This window comes from Zonotrichia leucophrys, chromosome 25 (genome assembly GCF_028769735.1).
Source record: "Zonotrichia leucophrys gambelii isolate GWCS_2022_RI chromosome 25, RI_Zleu_2.0, whole genome shotgun sequence".
Taxonomy (NCBI): Eukaryota; Metazoa; Chordata; class Aves; order Passeriformes; family Passerellidae; genus Zonotrichia; species Zonotrichia leucophrys.
The window spans coordinates 1,816,022-1,838,462 of NC_088194.1; the positions used below are offsets into that span (position 1 = coordinate 1,816,022).

Sequence of the window (22,441 nt, forward strand, 5' to 3'; positions counted from 1 at the left end):
GGCAGCTCCCACCAGGGGGCGCCCTTCCGCTTCCCGCCCTTGTGGGGCCGCTCTATCCCGCTGGGCCGCGCTTTGCAGGCTGGGCGAGGAGCAGACGAGCTGACCGGAAGTGCGGGGCCGCTCTGGCCCGCGCTCGCTGCTCTGGGAGGAGTGACGGCAGCGGCGGCTGTGAGGGAAGATGGCGGAGGCGGCGGCGGCGGTGCAGCAGCACCGGTTCTTTTGCCACAGCTGCAAGGGCGAGGTCAGCCCCAAGCTGCCGGTGAGCCCCGGGAAGGGAGGGCCGGAAATGGGGGAGCCCCGAGCGGGGAGGGCCGGGGGGAGAGCCCCGAGCTGCCCGGGCGGGTGGAGGGGCAGGAGGGATCCCCCAATGGCTCCCGGGGCCCCTGAGGGAGGGGTGACCTCCAGCCCCCGAAGTTGCTCCCTCATGGAACAGGAGATCCCCCAAAATGTGGGAATGGATTTGAGAGATGTTCTGTTCCTGATGGAAATGGATCATTCCATAACCCTCGTCCCATCCTCATCCTGCTCTGCTCCTCCGCCAGAGTGGGGATTGTCCATTACCCCTAAATTATTCCAAAGAAAATGCAGGGAATTCTCCCAGTTCCAGGGAATAACCCCTGAAAATATCCCAGGAAAATTCCTGAGAATTATCCCGAGGAAAATGCAGGGAATTATCCCAGTTCCTGAAAATATCCCACAGAAAATCAAGGGAATTATCCTAGGGAAAATGAAGGGAATTCTCTCAGTTCCAGGGAATAACCCCTGAAAATATCCCAGGAAAATTCGTGAGAATTATCCCAGTTCCTTGAACTATCCGGGGGAAATCGAGGGAATTATCTCAGTTTTAGGCAATAATCCCTGGAAATATCCTAGGGAAAATGCAGGGAATTATCCCAGGGAAAACGAAGGGAATTATCCCAGTTCCAGAGAAAAATCTCTGGAAATATCCCAAGGAAAACCCAGGGAATTATTCCAAGCAAAATCCAGAGAATTATCCCAGTTCCTGGAAATATCCCACAGAAAATCAAGGGAGTTATCCTAGGGAAAATTAAGGGAATTCTCCCAGTTCCAGGGAATAATCCCTGAAAATATCCCAGTAAAATTCCTGAGAATTATCCCGAGGAAAACGCAGGGAATTATCCCAGTTTCTTGAAATATCCGGGGGAAATCGAGGGAATTATCTCAGTTTTAGGCAATAATCCCTGGAAATATCCCAAGGAAAACCCAGGGAATTCTCCCAGTTCCAGAGAAAAATCTCTGGAAATATCCCAGGGAAAATCCATGGAATTATCTCAGTTTCTGGGAATAATCCCTGGAAATATCCTAGGGAAAATGCAGGGAATTATCCTAGGGAAAATGCAGGGAATTATCCCGAGGAAAATGCAGGTAATTATCCCAGTTCCAGAGAAAAACCTCTGGAAATATCCCAAGGAAAACCCAGGGAATTATTCCAAGCAAAATCCAGAGAATTATCCCAGTTCCTGGAAATATCCCACAGAAAATTCCTGAGAATTATCCTGGGGAAAATGCAGGGAATATCCCAGTTCCAGGGAATTATCTCTGAAAATATCCCAGTAAAATTCCTGAGAATTATCCCGAGGAAAACGCAGGGAATTATCCCAGTTTCTTGAAATATCCGGGGGAAATCGAGGGAATTATCTCAGTTTTAGGCAATAATCCCTGGAAATATCCTAGGGAAAATGCAGGGAATTATCCCAGGGAAAACGAAGGGAATTATCCCAGTTCCAGGGAATTATCTCTGAAAATATCCCAGGAAAATTCCTGAGAATTATCCCGGGGAAAATGCAGGGAATTATCCCAGTTCCAGAGAAAAATCTCTGGAAATATCGCAAGGAAAACTCAGGGAATTATTCCAAGCAAAATCCAAAGAATTATCCCAGTTCCTGGAAATATCCCACAGAAAATCAAGGGAATTATCCTAGGGAAAATTAAGGGAATTATCCCAGTTTCAGGGAATTATCTCTGAAAATATCCCAGGAAAATTCCTGAGAATTATCCCGGGGAAAATGCAGGGAATTATCCCAAAGTAAATGCAGGGAATTATCCCAGTTCCAGGGAATAATCCCAAGGAAAATGCAGGAAAGTATCCCAGGGAAAATCCAGGGAATTATCCCAAAGTAAATGCAAAGAATTATCCCAGGTTTTGGCAATGATCCCTGGAAATATCTCACAGAAAATCCAGGAAATTATCCCAGTTCTAGGAAATATCCCAGGGAAAATCCAGGGAATTATCCCATGAAAAATGCAGGAAACTATCCCAGTTCCTGGGAGTAATCCCAGGAAATATCCCAAGGAAAATTCAGGGAATTATCCCAGTTCCAGGAAATATCCCAAGGAAAATCCGGGGAATTATCCCGAGGAAAATGCAGAGAATTATCCCAGTTCCTGGGAATGATCCCTGGAAATATCCCAGGGAAAATCCAGAGAATCACCCCAGTTCCTGGGAATATCCCAAGGAAAATCCAGAGAATTATCCCAGGGAATATCCATGGAATTCTCCCAGTTTCTGGGAATGATCCCTGGAAATATCCCAGGGAAAATGCAGGAAATTATCCCAGTTTTAAGGAATAATCCCTGGAAATATCCCAGGGAAAATCCGGAAAATCTGCAGGATCCCACCCACCATCTGTCCCCTTTTCCCTCCCTGCAGAGTTATTTCTCCCAAAATTCCATTTTTATCTCTCTCCAGCTCCTGGGTGGCAAGCTGAGACTTTCCAGATGGACTCCAAGAGCAAAAATAGCCCAAAAATAAAAATATTCCAAAATTAAAAATATTCCAAAGCTCCCAGGGATGCAGCAGCATCCCACCTGCTGCTGGTGGTGATGGTAAAATTTGATCCAACCCAAAAAAAAATCTGATTTAAAACTCAAAATTCTGCTCCAGGATTTGGATTTGAGAGGAATTCCCATAAAATCCGTGCTGAAAATTGGAAATATTCCAATGAAAAATCTGGGATCCCACAAAATCCACACTGAAAATTTGGAATATTCCAATTAAAAATCTGAGATCCCACAAAATCCACACTGAAAATTTGGGGAATATTCCAATAAAAATCTGGGATCCCACAAAATCCACACTGAAAATTTGGAATATTCCAATAAAAATCTGAGATCCCACAAAATCCACACTGAAAATTTGGAATATTCCAATTAAAAATCTGAGATCCCACAAAATCCACACTGAAAATTTGGAATATTCCAATTAAAAATCTGAGATCCCATAAAATCCACACTGAAAATTTGGAATATTCCAATAAAAATCTGGGATCCCATGAAATCCACACTGAAAATTTGGAATATTCCAATTAAAAATCTGAGATCCCACAAAATCCACACTGAAAATTTGGAATATTCCAATAAAAATCTGGGATCCCACAAAATCCACACTGAAAATTTGGAATATTCCAATTAAAAATCTGGGATCCCACAAAATCCACACTGAAAATTTGGAATATTCCAATAAAAATCTGAGATCCCACAAAATCCACACTGAAAATTTGGAATATTCCAATAAAAAATCTGGGATCCCACAAAATCCACACTGAAAATTTGGAATATTCCAATAAAAATCTGAGATCCCACAAAATCCACACTGAAAATTTGGAATATTCCAATAAAAAATCTGGGATCCCACAAAATCCACACTGAAAATTTGGAATATTCCAATTAAAAATCTGAGATCCCACAAAATCCACACTGAAAATTTGGAATATTCCAATTAAAAATCTGAGATCCCACAAAATCCATGCTGAAAATTTGGAATATTCCAATAAAAATCTGAGATCCCACAAAATCCACACTGAAAATTTGGAATATTCCAATAAAAATCTGGGATCCCATGAAATCCACACTGAAAATTTGGAATATTCCAATAAAAATCTGGGATCCTATAAAATCCCCACTGAAAATTTGGAATATTCCAGTTAAAAATCTGGGATCCCACAAAATCCACACTGAAAATTTGGAATATTCCAATTAAAAATCTGAGATCCCACAAAATCCACGCTGAAAATTTGGAATATTCCAATTAAAATCTGAGATCCCACAAAATCCATGCTGAAATTTGGGGAATATTCCAATTAAAAATCTGAGATCCCACAAAATCCACACTGAAAATTTGGAATATTCCAATAAAAATCTGGGATCCCACAAAATCCACACTGAAAATTTGGAATATTCCAATAAAAATCTGGGATCCCATACAATCCACACTGAAAATTTGGAATATTCCAATAAAAAATCTGGGATCCCACAAAAGTCTACACTGAAAATTTGGAATATTCCAATTAAAAATCTGGGATTCTCCCAGTTCCTGGCATGTGGAGAGGGAAGATCCATGAAAATCTTTTTTTGGGTTTTTTTTTGGGATTTTTTTCCTTCATTCTGTGATAAAATTCTGGGAATGGGAACAGGAAAATTTTTATTCTTGGAAGGAATTTTGTTCCTTGCATCTGCAGTTGTGGTGCCCAAATTCCAGGGGATTTTCAGATTTTTTCCAGATTTTTTTCAGGTTTTTTGTTGTTTTGAGCTGTTTGACATCCAGGATCAGGAATATTCCTGAAGGTAAAGATTTTTTTTTTAGAATTTGAAATATTTTGGGATTAATTTTCATTCTTTTTCCTTCCCAGGAATACACCTGCCCTCGCTGTGAGTCCGGCTTCATCGAGGAAGTCACTGATGATTCCAGGTACCAAAAATCCAGGAAAATTCAATTTATAATGAGGAGACTCAGTGCAAAAAATGCCTTTTTTTACTATTTTTTAAATATATTTTTACCCTTTTATCATTTACCAAAAAAACCCTTTTTTACACTTTATGGTCTTTTTTTTTTAACTTTATGATTTTTTTTCTTACCTTTTTTAGAATTTAAAGAAAAATTTTTTTTTTTCCTAAAGAAAATAAAAATATTTGTATTTTTTAGTATTTGGGGGAAAAATCAATTTTCATTATTTTTTGTGGGGTTTTTTTAACCTTTTTTGGCCTTTTTTCGCCCTTTTTGATTTTTTTCTTGCTCTTTCAAATTTAGGAGAACAAATCCTTTTTACTATTTTTTCTGTTTACCTTTTTTTATTTTTCCTTTTTTGATTTTTTCTTACCCTTTTTCATAATTACCTAAAGAAACCAAAACACCTTTTGACTATTTTCTATTTTTCTACTATTTTTGTCCTTTATTTTCCCTTTTTTTTTGCTACTTTTTTCTTCCCTTTTTTGATTTTCTTTCTTACCTATTTAAATATTTTAAAGTATTTTAATATTTTGAAAATATAAACCATTTTAAATTTTTTTTTAATATATTTTTCTCTTTTTTTTTCACCTCTTTTGGGGATATCTCAGCCAACACAGGAGGGGATTTGGGAATCTCAGGAGGGATTTTAGGAATTAATCCCTGCCCTCATTTTCTTCTTTTTCCCAGTTTTTTTGACAGCAATTCCCTGGATGACAGCCCCTCCTCTCAGTTCTCAGAGGTGAGTTTTCCTCCTTTTTCCTGAGAATTTCCAGGATTTTGGGGAATTTTAGGAGACTAAAAATTGACATTTTGGGCACGAGAGGAAAAGGAGGATTGAGGGAAAATCCTGGTTTCTCCTTGCTCCCAGATTTTCCAGAATATTTCCATTTTAAACTCCAAATTTGGAGGAAATCCACTCAATCCTGAGCCAGAAATGGGGTCACCAAATAGAATTCCAATCTGGATTTTTCCTAAATTCCTAAATTCTTAAATTCCTTCCTTCTGGTATCCCCCTCTTCATCTGGGTCCATTTATCCAAAATATTCCTTGGATATCAGTTTGGATCCCAGAAATTCCTGAGTTTCAGGGAGATCCATCCTGATATCCCAGAAATTCCTGAGGTCCTGATACCTCAGAAATTTGAGTTTCAGGAGATCCTGATATCCCAGAATTTCCTGAATTTTAGGAGATTCTGATATCCCAGAAATTCCTGGATTTTAAGAGATCCTGATATCCCAGAAATTCCTGAATTTTAGGAAATCCTGGTATCCCAGAAATTTGAGTTTCAGAAGATCTTGATATCCCAGAAATTCCTGAATTTTAAGAGATCCTGATATCCCAGAAATTCCTGAATTTTAGGAGATCCTGATATCCCAGAAATTCCTGAATTTTAGGAAATCCAGATATCCCAGAAATTTGAGTTTCAGGGAGATCCTGATAACCCAGAAATTCCTGAATTTTAGGAGATCCTGATATCCCAGAAATTCCTGAATTTTAGGAGATCCTGATATCCCAGAAATTCCTGAATTTTAGGAGATCCTGATATCCCAGAAATTTGAGTTTCAGGAGATCCTGATATCCCAGAAATTCCTGAATTTTAGGAAATCCTGATATCCCAGAAATTTGAGTTTCAGGGAGATTCTGATATCCCAGAAATTCCTGAATTTTAGGAAATCCTGATATCCCAGAAATTTGAGTTTCAGGAGATCCTGATATCCCAGAAATTCCTGAATTTTAGGAGATCCTGATATCCCAGAAATTTGAGTTTCAGGAGATCCTGATATCCCAGAAATTCCTGAATTTTAGGAGATCCTGATATCCCAGAAATTCCTGAATTTTAAGAGATCCTGATATCCCAGAAATTTGAGTTTCAGGAGATCCTGATATCCCAGAAATTCCTGAATTTTAAGAGATCCTGATAACCCAGAAATTCCTGAATTTTAGGAGATCCTGATATCCCAGAAATTTGAGTTTCAGGGAGATCCTGATATCCCAGAAATTCCTGAATTTTAGGAGATCCTGATATCCCAGAAATTTGAGTTTCAGGAGATCCTGATATCCCAGAAATTCCTGAATTTTAGGAGATCTTGATAACCCAGAAATTCCTGAATTTTAAGAGATCCTGATATCCCAGAAATTCCTGGATTTTAAGAGATCCTGATATCCCAGAAATTCCTGAATTTTAGGAGATCCTGATATCCCAGAAATTCCTGAATTTTAGGAGATCCTGATATCCCAGAAATTTGAGTTTCAGGAGATTCTGATAACCCAGAAATTCCTGAATTTTAGGAAATCCTGATATCCCAGAAATTCCTGGATTTTTGGAGATCCTGATATCCCAGAAATTCCTGGATTTTAGGAGATCCTGATATCCTAGAAATTTGAGTTTCAGGGAGATCCTGATATCCCAGAAATTCCTGAATTTTAGGAAATCCTGGTATCCCAGAAATTTGAGTTTCAGAAGATCTTGATATCCCAGAAATTCCTGAATTTTAAGAGATCCTTATATCCCAGAAATTCCTGAATTTTAGGAAATCCTGATATCCCAGAAATTCCTGAGTTTCAGGGAGGTCCATCCTGATATCCCAGAAATTCCTGAATTTCAGGGAGGTCCATCCTGATATCCCAGAAATTCCTGAGTTTCAGGGAGATCCTGATATCCCAGAAATTCCTGAATTTCCAGTGGGAAAAGTTTGGGTGTCCCAAAGCCTCAGGTTGTATCCAGGTAGGAATTTTTGGCTCCTCCCCCTGGGCACAGCATCACCCAATGGGATTCTGGGATTTTATCAACCACACAGTGACAATTAACACAATTAACAGAAAATATCTCCTCTGAAAGATTAATTGTACAAGAGATAAATAACCTGCCCAATTAACAGCTGATAACTGTTAATTAACTGTTAACGAGCCCCATCTGGTTTTCACTTGTGTTAATTTTGACAATTATCAGCAGATAACTGCCCCACCTGGTTTTAGCAGTGTATATTTTATTAATGCTGTTAAAAATTAATTTAATTTTTTTTGCTGTTAATCAGCAAATTAATGCTGTTAAAACTGGCTGTTAATTGTTAAACTGTTTAACTACTAACAGTTGGTTTAACAATTAACAGTTGGTTTTAACATTGTTAATTTTGACAATTAACAGCAGATAACTGCCCCACCTGGATTTCATTGCTAATTGTCACAATTAACAGCAGACACCTGGATGTCAGTGTTAATTATCACAATTAACCTTAGATACCTGGATCTCAGTGGTGATTATCACAATTAACCTCAGATACCTGGATCTCAGTGTTAATTATCACAATTAACCTCAGATACCTGGATTTCAGTGTTAATTATCACAATTACCAGCAGACACCTGGATTTCATTGCTAATTATCACAATTAACAGCAGACACCTGGATTTCAGTGTTAATTATCACAATTAACCTTAGATACCTCGATTTCATTGCTAGTTATCACAATTACCAGCAGACACCTGGATCTCAGTGTTAATTATCACAATTAACAGCAGATGTTGATTTTCACAATTATCAGCAGACACCTGGATCTCATTGCTAATTATCACAATGAACATCAGACACCTGGATTTCATTGCTAATTATCACAATTACCAGCAGACACCTGGATCTCAGTGTTAATTATCACAATTAACATCAGACACCTGGATCTCAGTGTTAATTATCACAATTAACACAGACACCTGGATTTCAGTGTTAATTTTCACAATTAACCTCAGATATCTGGATTTCAGTGTTAATTTTCACAATTAACCTTAGATACCTCGATTTCATTGCTAGTTATCACAATTACCAGCAGATACCTGACACCTGGATTTTAGTGTTAATTTTCACAATTAACCTCAGACACCTGGATTTCAGTGTTAATATCACAATTACCAGCAGACACCTGGATCTCAGTGTTAATTATCACAATTACCAGCAGACACCTGGATTTCAGTGTTAATATCCCAATTAACACAGACACCTGGATCTCATTGCTAATTACCACAATAAACATCAGACACCTGGATCTCAGTGTTAATTATCACAATTAACAGCAGATGTTGATTTTCACAATTACCAGCAGACAGCTGAATTTCATTGCTAATTATCACAATTAACCTCAGACACCTGGATCTCAGTGTCAATATCACAATTACCAGCCGACACCTGGATCTCAGTGTTAATATCCCAATTAACACAGACACCTGGATCTCATTGCCAATTACCCCAATTAACCCCATCCCTGCCAGCTCAATCCCATCCCGACCCCTCTCTCGGCAGCTCTGGGACCACCTGGACCACGCCATGTTCTTCCCGGATTGGCGGCCCCTGCTGAGCAGCGGCTCCCTGGACGCAGAGCCCCGGGACGGGCACCGGGGGGAGCTGTGGGGTCCCAGCCGCCCCCCCCGGCTGCCGATGCCCCGCCGGTACCGGGCCCGGGGCAGCTCCCGGCCCGAGCGCTCGCCGGCCATCGAGGGGTGAGCGGGGTCTGGGGGAAGGGGCTGGGGTGGGAATGAACAGCGTGGGATGGTGGGTGGGGTCTGGTATAGAGTGTGAAAAACAGCATGGGATGGGGTGGGTGAGATCTGATATAGAGTGCAAAAAAACCAACAATGAAAGGGGTGAGTGAGCTCTGATCTAGAGTGTGAAAAACCAGCATGGGATGGGTGAGTGAGATCTGTGGTGTGGCACCATCAAAATCTGGTTCAGTAACTGATCTTGAGTGTGGAAAACCAACAATGGAAGGGGTGAGTGAGCTCTGCTGGGTGTCCCAATCTGCTCGAAAAAATTCTGATCTAGAGTGTGAAAAACCTGCATGGGATGGGTGGGTGGGATCTGATATAGAGTGTGGAAACCAGCATGGGATGGGGTGGGTGGGATCTGATACAGAGTGTGGAAAACAGCATGGGATGGGTGACTGGGATCTGTGGTGTGGCACCATCAAAACCAGGAGTGGTGATGGTTCAGTAACTGATCTTGAGTGTGGAAAAACCAACAATGAAAGGGGTGAGTGAGCTCTGATCTAGAGTGTGGAAACCAGCATGGGATGGTGAGTGAGCTCTGCTGGGTGTCACAATCTGCTCGAAAAATTCTGATCTAGAGTGTGAAAAACAGCATGGGATGGGTGAGTGGGGTCTGGGGGGAAAGGGGGCTGGAGTGGGAATGAACAGCGTGGGATGGGGTGGGATCTGATATAGAGTGGGAATAAATAGCATGGGATGGGGTGGGTGAGATCTGATCTAGAGTGTGAAAAACAGCATGGGATGGGTGAGTGAGATCTGATCTGGAGTGGGAAAAACCAGCATGGGATGGGTGAGTGAGATCTGATATAGAGTGGGAATAAACAGCATGGGATGGGTGAGTGGGGTCTGGGGGGGCACCATCAGAAACTGGTTCAGTAATGGATGTGGGGGGTGGAAACCTGCATGGGATGGGTGAGTGGGGTCTGAGGGAAAGGGGGCTGGAGTGGGAATGAACAGCGTGGGATGGTGGGTGGGGTCTGGTATAGAGTGTGGAAAACAGCATGGGATGGGGTGGGTGAGATCTGATCTAGAGTGGGAAAAACAGCATGGGATGGGTGGGTGGGATCTGATATAGAGTGGGAATAAACAGCATGGGATGGTGAGTGAGCTCTGATATAGAGTGCAAAAAAACCAACAATGAAAGGGGTGAGTGAGCTCTGATCTGGAGTGTGAAAAACCAGCATGGAATGGGGTGAGTGAGATCTGTGGTGGGGCACCATCAAAATCTGGTTCAGTAACTGATCTGGAGTGTGGAAACCAGCATGGGATGGGTGAGTGGGGTCTGCGGGGAAAGGGATCTAGAGTGGGAATAAACAGCGTGGGATGGTGGGTGGGATCTGATCTAGAGTGCAAAAAAACCAACAATGAAAGGGGTGAGTGAGCTCTGATCTAGAGTGGAAATGAACAGCATGGGATGGGTGAGTGAGATCTGATATAGAGTGTGGAAACCAGCATGGGATGGGTGAGGGAGATCTGTGGCATGGCACCATCAAAAACTGGTTCAGTAACTGATGTGGAGTGTCAAAAACCAGCATGGGATGGGTGAGTGGGGTCTGGGGGGAAAGGGATCTAGAGTGGGAATAAACAGCGTGGGATGGTGGGTGGGATCTGATCTAGAGTGGGAATAAACAGCATGGGATGGGGTGGGTGAGATCTGATATGGAGTGTGGAAAACAGCATGGGATGGGTGAGTGAGCTCTGATCTAGAGTGGAAATAAAGAGCATGGGATGGGGTGGGTGGGATCTGATCTAGAGTGTAAAACATCAGCATGGAAAGGGTGAGTGAGCTCTGCTGGGGGGCACCATCAAAAACTGATTCAGTAACTGATCTGGGGTGTGAAAAACCAGCATGGGATGGGTGACTGGGATCTGTGGGAAAGTGATATAGAGTGGAAAAACCAACAATGAAAGGGGTGAGTGAGATCTGATATAGAGTGGGAAAAACCTGCATGGGATGGGTGGGTGAGCTCTGATCTAGAGTGCAAAAAAACCAACAATGAAAGGGCTGAGTGAGATCTGATATAGAGTGTGAAAAAACAGCATGGGATGGGTGAGTGAGCTCTGATCTGGAGTGTGAAAAACAGCATGGGATGGGTGAGTGGGATCTGATATAGAGTGCAAAAAAACCAACAATGAAAGGGGTGAGTGAGCTCTGCTGGGTGTCACAATCTGCTCGAAAAATTCTGATCTAGAGTGTGGAAAACAGCATGGGATGGGTGAGTGAGATCTGATATGGAGTGTGGAAAACAGCATGGGATGGTGAGTGAGATCTGATATAGAGTGGGAATAAACAGCATGGGATGGGTGAGTGAGATCTGATATAGAGTGTGGAAAACAGCATGGGATGGGTGAGTGGGATCTGTGGTGTGGCACCATCAAAACCAGGAGTGGTGATGGTTCAGTAACTGATCTTGAGTGTGGAAAACCAACAATGGAAGGGGTGAGTGAGCTCTGCTGGGTGTCCCAATCTGCTCGAAAAATTCTGATCTAGAGTGTGAAAAACCAGCATGGGATGGGTGAGTGGGGTCTGGGGGGAAAGGGGTCTGGAGTGGGAATAAACAGCATGGGATGGTGGGTGGGATCTGATATAGAGTGGGAAAAACCAGCATGGGATGGTGAGTGAGATCTGATATAGAGTGGGAAAAACCAGCATGGGATGGGTGAGTGAGCTCTGATCTATAGTGTAAAAAAACCAAAAATGAAAGGGGTGAGTGAGCTCTGATCTAGAGTGGAAATAAACAGCATGGGATGGGTGAGTGAGCTCTGATCTAGAGTGTAAAAAACCAGCTTGGAATGGGGTGAGTGAGCTGATATAGAGTGTAAAAAACCAGCATGGGATGGGTGAGTGGGGTCTGGGGGGAAAGGGATCTAGAGTGGGAATAAACAGCGTGGGATGGTGGGTGGGATCTGATCTAGAGTGGGAAAAACCAGCATGGGATGGGGTGAGTGAGCTCTGATCTGGAGTGTGAAAAACCAGCATGAGATGGGGTGAGTGAGATCTGTGGTGTGGCACCATCAAAAACTGGTTCAGTAACTGATCTAGAGTGTGAAAAACCAGCGTGGAATGGGTGAGTGAGCTCTGATATAGAGTGGAAATAAACAGCATGGGATGGGGTGGGTGAGCTCTGATATAGAGTGTAAAAAACCAGCTTGGAATGGGGTGAGTGAGCTCTGATCTGGAGTGTGAAAAACAGCATGGGATGGTGAGTGGGATCTGATATAGAGTGCAAAAAAACCAACAATGAAAGGGGTGAGTGAGCTCTGCTGGGTGTCACAATCTGCTCGAAAAATTCTGATATAGAGTGTGGAAAACCAGCATGGGATGGGGTGAGTGAGATCTGGTATAGAGTGGGAATAAACAGCATGGGATGGTGGGTGGGATCTGATATAGAGTGCAAAAAAACCAACAATGAAAGGGGTGAGTGAGCTCTGATCTAGAGTGTAAAAAACCAGCTTGGAATGGGGTGGGTGAGCTCTGATGTGGAGTGTGGAAAACCAACAATGAAAGGGGTGAGTGAGCTCTGCTGGGTGTCCCAATCTGCTCGAAAAATTCTGATCTGGAGTGTGAAAAACAGCATGGGATGGTGAGTGAGATCTGGTATAGAGTGTGGAAAACCAACATGGAATGGGTGAGTGAGCTCTGCTGGGAAAGTGATCTAGAGTGGAAATGAACAGCATGGGATGGTGAGTGAGCTCTGCTGGGTGGCACTATCAAGAACAGGAGTGGTGATGGTTCAGTAACTGATCTGGAGTGTGAAAAACCAACATGGAATGGGGTGAGTGAGCTCTGCTGGGTGTCCCAATCTGCTCAAAAAACTGATCTAGAGTGTGAAAAACCAGCATGGGATGGGGTGAGGGAGATCTGCTGGGAAACTGATCTAGAGTGCAAAAAAACCGACAATGAAAGGGGTGAGGGAGCTCTGCTGGGTGTCAGGATCTGCTCGACAAATTCTGATCTGGAGTGTGAAAAACCACATGGGATGGGTGAGTGAGCTCTGCTGGGTGGCACCATCAAAATCAGGAGTGGTGATGGTTCAATAACTGATCTGGAGTGTGAAAAACCAACAATGAAAGGGGTGACACAATCTGCTGGGTGTCAGGATCTGCTCTACAAACTCTGATCTAGAGTCCAAAAAAACCACCATGGAAAGGGGATTGCATCATCAATCAAAACAAATGCACTTTTATTGAATGACCACAGTAAATGTGTTAAAGGAATTGGGGGAAAAGGAAAATAATGGGGAAAGGGAAAGTGGGTGTAGCCACCAAATATAGAGAACCAAGGGTTTTGTCCCACACCTGCTGGCTGTGTCTATTTTGGAGCTTTCTCCAGGGATTTTCACAGCCATTCCTGCTTTTCCTGCCCTTTATTTCCTCCCACCATTTATTCCCTCACTGAACTCACCCTTCCCTCCTTCCCCAGGATAATCCAGCAGATCTTCGCCGGCTTTTTCGCCAACTCCGCCGTTCCTGGCTCACCACACCCCTTCTCCTGGTGAGTGATCTCCCAGCTCCCAGCAGGGAATCCCAGCCAGCCTTGGGAATTTGGGAATTTGGGAATTGTGGGCAATTGTGTGTTGGAGATTTTTTCAGGGATGGCTTAGAAGGCAGCTGTGAGGAGCAGATTCTCACAGCCTGTTTCTGTGAACAGCAGAGGTTCTCAGGTTGTTTTTAATTACAGGTAAAAGTGGCAAACATGAAGGCCTTGAGAGACATCAGAGTTCTCAGGCAGCTTTCTCATAACAAGTGGATGTTCTATCTTTGGCTGTTTTGGGAAAGCAAGAATAATTTTGAGAACCCAAATCTTGGTATTGGAAACATAAGGAGGGGTTGGTGTGTTATCTCTGACCTATTGTGAGCTCAGATTTTGCAATATGCATGAAGTGAATTAACACTGTTATAAAAGGTGTCTGATTGATGAATAAAGTGGAGTGGATGCTGAGCAATGCAAGGTGGGTCATCTCCCCTCCAAGTTCAATAATTAAATTGTGGCCTGTCCCGTTGGCAGGAGCGGGATGCTGCACTCCAGCCCCGGCGATTACGCCTGGGGACAGAGCGGCCTCGACGCCATCGTCACCCAGGTCAGTGCCACGGCCACGGCCCCTGCAAAAATCACTTCATTTTACCCAGCATTGAGGCTGAGAAGCCTCAGAGAAATGAAAACAATCATCTGATTCTCTTCATTGGTTATGAAGCCAAAATAATTTACATGAAACCAACCAAACAATCTCCAAACCACAGTCCAAGCAGCAAAACACAAGAGAAGCCAGAGTCAGGAATTTTCATTATCAGTCTTTGTAGCCTTCTGTCTGCATCCTTAGTGCAATTTAGTAAAACATTCTTTAATATAATAATCAAGACAACAAAATAATCGAGAACACAGAGTCAGATGCAGGTTTGAATGGGAATAATAATAATTAAAAAAAAATAAAATTATAAATTCAACTGGGCGCTTTTAGTGGGAATTATCCCGTGCCTGTTAATGGGAATAATGGGAATAACCCATTCCTTTTAATGGGAATTAACCCATTCCTTTTAATGGGAATTAACCCATTCCTTTTAATGGGAATAATGGGAATAACCCATCCCTTTTAATGGGAATTAACCCATTCCTTTTAATGGGAATTAACCCATCCCTTTTAATGGGAATAATGGGAATAACCCATTCCTTTTAATGGGAATAACCCCATCTCTTTTAATGGGAATTAACCCATTCCTTTTAATGGGAATAATGGGAATTAACCCATCCCTTTTAATGGGAATAATGGGAATTAACCCATTCCTTTTAATGGGAATTAACCCATTCCTTTTAATGGGAATTAACCCATTCCTTTTAATGGGAATAACCCATTCCTTTTAATGGGAATAATGGGAATAACCCATCCCTTTTAATGGGAATTAGCCCATTTGTTTTAATGGGAATAATGGGAATAACCCATCCCTTTTAATGGGAATTAGCCCATTCCTATTAATGGGAATAATGGGAATAACCCATTCCTTTTAAGGGAAATTAACCCATTCCTTTTATTTGGAATAATGGGAATAACCCATCCCTTTTAATGGGAATAATGGGAATTAACCCATCCCTTTTAATGGGAATAACCCATCCCTTTTAATGGGAATAATGGGAATTAACCCATCCCTTTTAATGGGAATTACCCCATCCCTTGTAATGGGAATAATGGGAATTAACCCATCCCTTTTAATTGGAATTACCCCATCCCTTGTAATGGCAATACTGGGCCTCTCCCCATGAGCCCCAGGCCCCAGCCCTCTCCTGAGCGTGGCTTCCCCCCTGCGCAGCTGCTGGGCCAGCTGGAGAACACGGGCCCGCCCCCGGCAGACAAGGAGAAGATCTCGTCGCTGCCCACGGTGCCGGTGACGCAGGAACAAGTGGGTGGGTGCCTCCATCCATCCCCATCCCACCCTGAGCTCCCCCGTTTCCATTCTGTCCCCCTGGGACCGGGCTGGGGGCTCTCAGCTCCCCCAGCTTTGCTGCTGCCCCCTCTGGGCTTCGGTTCTCCCAGGAACCTTGGGGCTCCAGCGTTCTGCAGAGGGCGTGGGGAGTCCTGAAATGGGCCGTGCTGACTCTTCCCCTCCCCATGATGGTTTTTATCCCCTCCCCATGATGGTTTTCTCCTCCCCATGATGGTTTTTTTCCCCACCTCCCCATGGTTGTTTTCCCCTCCCCACAATGATTTCTCCATCCCCACAATGATTTCTCCATCCCCATGATGATTTTCCCATTCCCATGATGATTTCCCCTTCCTCATTATGGTTTTTTCCCCTCCCCATGATTGTTTACCACTCCCCACAATGATTTCTCCATCCCCATGATGATTTTCCCATTCCCATGATGATTTCCCCTTCCCCATTAGGGTTTTTTCCCCTTCCCCATTATGGTTTTTTTCCCATCCCCATGATTGTTTTCCCTTCTCATGATGATTTTCCCATCCCATGAGGATTTCCCCATCCCCACAATTATTTCCCCCTCCCCATGATGATTTTTGTCCCCTCCCCATGATGATTTTTTTCCCCTCCCCATGATTTTTTCCCCCTCCCCACAATGATTTCTCCATCCCCATGATGATTTTCCCATTCCCATGATGATTTCCCATTCCCCATTATAGTTTTTTTTCCCTCCCCATGATGGTTTTTTTCCCATCCCCATGATTGTTTTCCCTTCTCATTATGATTTTCCCTTCCCCACAATGATTTCCCCCTCCCCATGATGATTTTTGTCCCCTCCCCATGATTGTTTCCCGCTCCCCACAATGATTTCTCCATCCCCACAATGATTTCTCCATCCCCACAATGATTTCTCCATCCCCATGATGATTTTCCCATTCCCATGATGATTTCCCCTTCCTCATTATGGATTTTCCCCTCCCCATGATGATTTCCCATTCCCCATTATGGTTTTTTTCCCATTCCCATGATGATTTCCCATTCCCCATTATGGTTTTTTTCCCCTCCCCATGATGATTTCCCCTTCCCCATTATGGTTTTTTCCCTTCCCCATGATGATTTCCCCTTCCTCATTATGGTTTTTTTTTCCCATCCCCATGATTGTTTTCCCTTCTCATGATGATTTTCTCATCCCCATGATTGTTTTCCCCTCCCATAATGATTTTCCCATCCCAAATCCCTGTTTGTGCTCTCAATCCCTTTTTTCCTTTCAAACTCCACGCACTCTGCTCTGGGAATGCCATGGAAATCTGCCAGCAGGGGCCTGGGGGATATCCCAGCACAATCCTGGATTTGCAATTAAAATTCCATAAATTTTTCACCCCATCAGGACCTGGGGGTGTCTCAGCACAATCCTGGATTTGCAATAAAAAATCCCATGAATTTTTCACCCCAAGGATCCCTCCCAGAACCCAACTCCTCCATTATGGTTAAACCAGACATTTCTACCCGGGATATTTTTATCCTGTGGTTTTCCACACCCTTCTGTCCTCCTCTTTTCTGGGAAGCTGGAATTCCACGTGGCTGAGCCCACAGAGCTGGGCAGAAATGAGGAAATTTTGGAATGTCCAAAAATCCCTGGGATCAGCAAAGGAACTCGGGAATTTCTTGTTCTCTGGATTGTCCAGCCCCAGGAGATTTTGTGGATGGAGATGGATGGATGATGGATGATGGATGGATGGATGGATGGATGGATGGATGGATGGATGATGGATGGATGATGGATGGATGGATGGATGGATGGATGATGGATGGATGGATGGATGGATGATGGATGGATGATGGATGGATGGATGATGGATGGATGGATGGATGGATGTACAGATGGATGGATGATGAATGGATGGATGATGGAATGGATGATGGATGGATGGATGGATGAGGATGGATGATGGATGGATGATGGATGGATGATGGATGGATGATGATGGATGGATGATGGATATGGATGGATGGAATGGATGATGGATGGATGATGGATGGATGGATGATGATGGATGGATGGATGGATGGATGGATGGATGGATGATGGATGAGATGGATGGATGGATGGGATGGATGGATGATGGATGGATGATGGATGGATGGATGGATGGATGATGGATGATGATGGATGATGGGTGGATGGATGGAGGTGGATGGATGATGGATGGATGATGGATGGGATGGATGGATATGGATGGGTGGATGATGGATGGGTGGATGGATGGATGATGTGATGATGATGGATGGATGGATGGATGGATGGATGATGGATGATGGATGGATGATGATGGATGATGGATGGATGGATGATGGATGGATGATGATGATGATGGATGGATGGATGGATGATGGATGGATGGATGTGATGGATGGATGGATTGGATGATGGATGGATGATGGATGGATGGATGATGGATGGATGGATGGAATGGATGGATGGATGGATGGATGGGATGGATGGATGGATGGGATGGATGATGGATGGATGGATGGATGGATGGATGGATGGGATGGATGGATGATGGATGGATGGATGGATGGATGGATGGATGGATGGATGGATGATGGATGGATGATGAATGGATGATGGATGGATGATGGATGGATGATGAGGATGGATGGATGGATGGATGGATGGATGGATGGATGGATGGATGATGGATGGATTGGATGGATGGAGATGGATGATGGATGGATGATGGATGATGGATGGATGATGGATGATGGATGGATGATGATGATGGATGGATGATGATGATGAATGGATGATGTGGTGATGGGTGGATGATGATGATTGGATGGATGGATGGGATGATGGGTGGATGGATGATGGATGATGATGATGATGATGGATGGTATGAAAGATGGAAAGGGGGAGAAGAGATGGGATGGTAGGATGAATGGATGATGAGATCCTGGCAGGAATTCCCTGATTCCCAGCAGGAATTCCTCTCTCCCTGCTCCATCTCCCCCCTACCCCTCCATTCCTCCTGGGCTCGCTCTGTCCCCGCCCCCTCTCTCTGGCCCTGCCCCCTCTCTGGCCCCGCCCCTTCTCTGGCCCCGCCCCCTCGCTCTGCCCTGCCCTCTCTCTGGCCCCGCCCCTCCCTCACTGCTGCCCTGCCCCTCTCTGGCCCCGCCCCCTCTCTCTGTCCCCACCCCTCCCTCACTGCTGCCCCGCCCCTCTCGGCCCCGCCCCCTCTCTGGCCCCGCCCTCTCTCTGGCCCCGCCCCTCTCTGGCCCCGCCCCCTGACCGCTGCCCGTTTCGGTCCCCAGACACGGGGCTGGAGTGCCCGGTGTGCAAGGAGGATTACACCCTGGCCGAGCACGTCCGGCAGCTCCCCTGCAACCACGTCTTCCACAGCAGCTGCATCGTGCCCTGGCTCGAGCTGGTGAGGTCCCAAAAAACCCATTTGCATCATGTTTTATCTTTTTTTTGTTACAAAGTTTAGAGATGGAATTTTGAGAATGGAATATAATATATTATATTGCACCTAATATATGACATATATGGTATGTTGAGCTCTGCAGTATTCAATTAACAAGCTACAAAATAAACCCAACCCTAAATAACTTTCTCTCTAAGGTGTTTTAAGGCTAAACTGTCCAATTAAGAATTGACACTCAAATTATTTTGATCTTTAACCTAATAACTCCCAATCCCGCAATGCAGACTTTTCTAACTAATTATTTCTCACTAACTATTATTTCTAACTACTCAAACTTATGAAGAAGAAAATGAAAAAATTCCTAAAAATTACCTACACTAACTGCCCTACAATTTCTATTTTGCCTTATAAAATTACTTCATTTTAAAGCCTTAAATTGAGATTTTTTCCCCCAGCACGACACGTGTCCGGTGTGCAGGAAGAGCCTCGAGGGGGAATTAAATAATTATATAATACTAAAACTCATGAAGAAGAAAGTGAAAAAATTCCTAAAAATTACCTAAACTAACTGCCCTACAATTTCTATTTTGCCTTATAAAATTGCTGCATTTTAAAACCTTAAATTCAGATTTTCCCCCCTCCCCAGCACGACACGTGCCCGGTGTGCAGGAAGAGCCTCAAGGGGGAATCAGATAATTATACAATTATATAATTATTTAGTACTACTCAAACTCATGAAGAAGAAAGTGAAAAACTTACTCAACTAACCTTCCTAAAACTTCTATTTTGCCTTATAAAATTACTTCATTTTAAAACCTTAAATTCAAATTTTCCCTCCCCAGCACGACACGTGCCCGGTGTGCAGGAAGAGCCTCGAGGGGGAATTAAATAATTATATCATACCAAAACCCATAAAGAAAAAAGTGAAAAAATTCCTAAAAATTACCTAAACTAACTGCCCTACAATTTCTATTTTGCCTTATAAAATTGCTGCATTTTAAAACCTTAAATTCAGATTTTTCTCCCCTCCCCAGCACGACACATGTCCGGTGTGCAGGAAGAGCCTCAAGGGGGAATTAAATAATTATCTAATAGTAAAACTCATTAAGAAGAAAGTGAAAAAATTCCTAAAAATTACCTAAATTAAGCGTCCTAAAATTTCTGTTTCACCTTATAAAATTCCTTCATTTTAAAACCTTAAATTCAGATTTTTCCCCCCCTCCCCAGCACGACACGTGTCCGGTGTGCAGGAAGAGCTCAAAGGGGGAATGAAATAATTATATAATACTAAAACCCATGAAGAAGAAAGTGAAAAAATTCCTAAAAATTACCTAAATTAAGTGTCCTAAAATTTCTATTTTGCCTTATAAAATTACTTCATTTTAAAACCTTAAATTCAGATTTTTTCCCCCCTCCCCAGCACGACACGTGCCCGGTGTGCAGGAAGAGCCTCAAGGGGGAATTAAATAATTATATAATATTGCTAAAACTCATGAAGAAGAAAATGAAAAACTTCTAAAACTAAACTCAACTAACTGCCCTACAATTTCTATTTTGCCTTATAAATATTACTTCGTTTTAAAACCTTAAATTGAGATTTTTTCCCCCCCCCAGCACGACACGTGCCCGGTGTGCAGGAAGAGCCTCAAGGAGGAATTAATTATATAATACTAAAACTCATTAAGAAGAAAGTGAAAAAATTCCTAAAAATTACCTAAATTAAGCGTCCTAAAATTTCTATTTTGCCTTATAAAATTACTTCATTTTAAAACCTTAAATTCAGATTTTTTGCCCCCAGCACGACACGTGCCCGGTGTGCAGGAAGAGCCTCAAGGGCGAAGATTCCAGCCGGCAAATCCCCAACGCCGACGCCTCCGACAGCCCCGTGCAGGAGAGATGGACATTCTGACCCTCCTGGCCAAGGTTCTGCCGCCTTCCAGAAGGTTCCAGGGCCGTCCCAGCTCCAGGTGTGCGCTGAGAATTCCACCAGACCCCCCCCCATAGCAGGAATTGGGGGGCCCCATTCAGGATCACAGCACCGAGCGCTCTTCTCCCAGGAATTTCTCCTTCTGCTCCACGGAATTGCCTCGTTAGCCCAAAATTGGGAAGGTTTTTGGGAGTGTTTTGGTTTCATTTTTTTTTTTTTTGTATCAGAAAAGGTTTAAATTTTGGTTTTTCCAGTAAGGGCCCGATCCAAAGAGGGGTTGCATCCCCTTGTAGGCTTTGCTGGAAAAAGGTTGGGATAAAAAAAGGGGATTTTGGGGATTTTCCTGCACTCCAGGAGATTGGAGTTGGAGCCACGAGAGATTTTATTGGCCCAGTTTGGGATGGGATCCTTGGGGGGCTGTGGAATCATGGCAGGGGAAGGAGGAAGGTTCTGGAAGCCCCCGTGGTCCCGGTGGGGTCAGGGATGTTCTCAGCAGGGTTTTGGTCTCATCCTGGACAATTTTTGGGGTTTTTTTGGGACCCTTTTCCACATTGCCCCAGGTGTGTCCAAAGCTCCCCGAGCCCCCCACGAGTCATTCCAGGCAGGAATTGTGGAATTATTATGGAATTATGGACCATTCCCTTGGCAAACCCCCCACCCTCCCCATAACTTAAGGAAACTCTTGATTTTTCCTCATTGTTTTCAGAGTTTGGTTTGGTTTTTTGTTGGTTTTTTTTTCCATTTCCTGGGATTTTTCCAGGTGAATCCTGGGATTTTTCCTCGTGGTACCCACGGGCAGCCCTGGGGGGGCTTTGTGACCCCACCCTGGTGTTGGGGGGGAAAAGTTCCCAAAGCCCTCGGGCTCGGTGGCTCCGCGGCCACGTGGATTCAATCCCTGATTTTCTTTGCTCTTCCGTCCAATAAAGGCCTTTCTCAAAGAATTCCCTTTCTCAATTAATTAATCCCCTTTCTCAATGAATTCCCTTTCTCAAAGAATCCCCTTTCTCAATGAATTAATTCCCTTTTTCAGTGAATGAATTCCCTTTCTCAATTAATGAATTCCCTTTCTCAATTAATGAATTCCCTTTTTCAGTGAATTCCCTTTCTCAAAGAATTCCCTTTCTCAATTAATGAATTCCCTTTCTCAGTGAATTAATTCCCTTTCCCAAAGAATTCCCTTTCCCAAAGAATCCCTTTTCTCAATGAATTAATTCCCTTTCTCAATTAATGAACTCCCTTTCTCAGTGAATTAATTCCTTTTCTCAAAGAATTCCGTTTCTCAATAAATTCCCTTTCCCAAAGAATCCCCATTCCCAATAAATCCCCATTCCCAATTAATTCCCCTTCTCAAAGAATCCCCTTCCTCAATGAATTAATTCCCTTTCTCAATTAATGAA

General features: G+C 43.3%; 1 protein-coding gene across 2 annotated transcripts; it reads left to right on the top strand.

The window, feature by feature from the left end:
- The first annotated feature begins 113 nt into the window (after window positions 1-113).
- On the top strand, window positions 114-21,993 carry RNF115 (ring finger protein 115). 2 transcript variants are annotated; one of them, XM_064732419.1, is made up of 9 exons: window positions 114-259; window positions 4,650-4,708; window positions 5,435-5,486; window positions 9,037-9,233; window positions 13,702-13,773; window positions 14,287-14,359; window positions 15,582-15,675; window positions 19,005-19,120; window positions 20,916-21,992. In XM_064732419.1, the coding sequence occupies exons 1-9, from the start codon at window positions 179-181 to the stop codon at window positions 21,024-21,026; spliced, it is 855 nt and encodes a 284-aa protein (XP_064588489.1). In that variant the 5' UTR covers window positions 114-178; the 3' UTR covers window positions 21,027-21,992. The 2 variants fall into 2 exon arrangements, with proteins under 2 accessions (XP_064588489.1, XP_064588490.1); XM_064732420.1 differs by having other exon boundaries at window positions 133-241; window positions 20,916-21,993.
- The last annotated feature ends 448 nt before the right edge of the window (window positions 21,994-22,441 follow it).

Bases quoted from the DNA above. Each gene is read 5' to 3' on its own strand.
- RNF115 (XM_064732419.1), top strand. From the start codon at position 179: ATGGCGGAGGCGGCGGCGGCGGTGCAGCAGCACCGGTTCTTTTGCCAC. The intron at 4,709-5,434 runs GTACCAAAAATC...TCTTTTTCCCAG, and splicing joins GAAGTCACTGATGATTCCAG to TTTTTTTGACAGCAATTCCC. The intron at 14,360-15,581 runs GTCAGTGCCACG...CCCCCTGCGCAG, and splicing joins TCGACGCCATCGTCACCCAG to CTGCTGGGCCAGCTGGAGAA.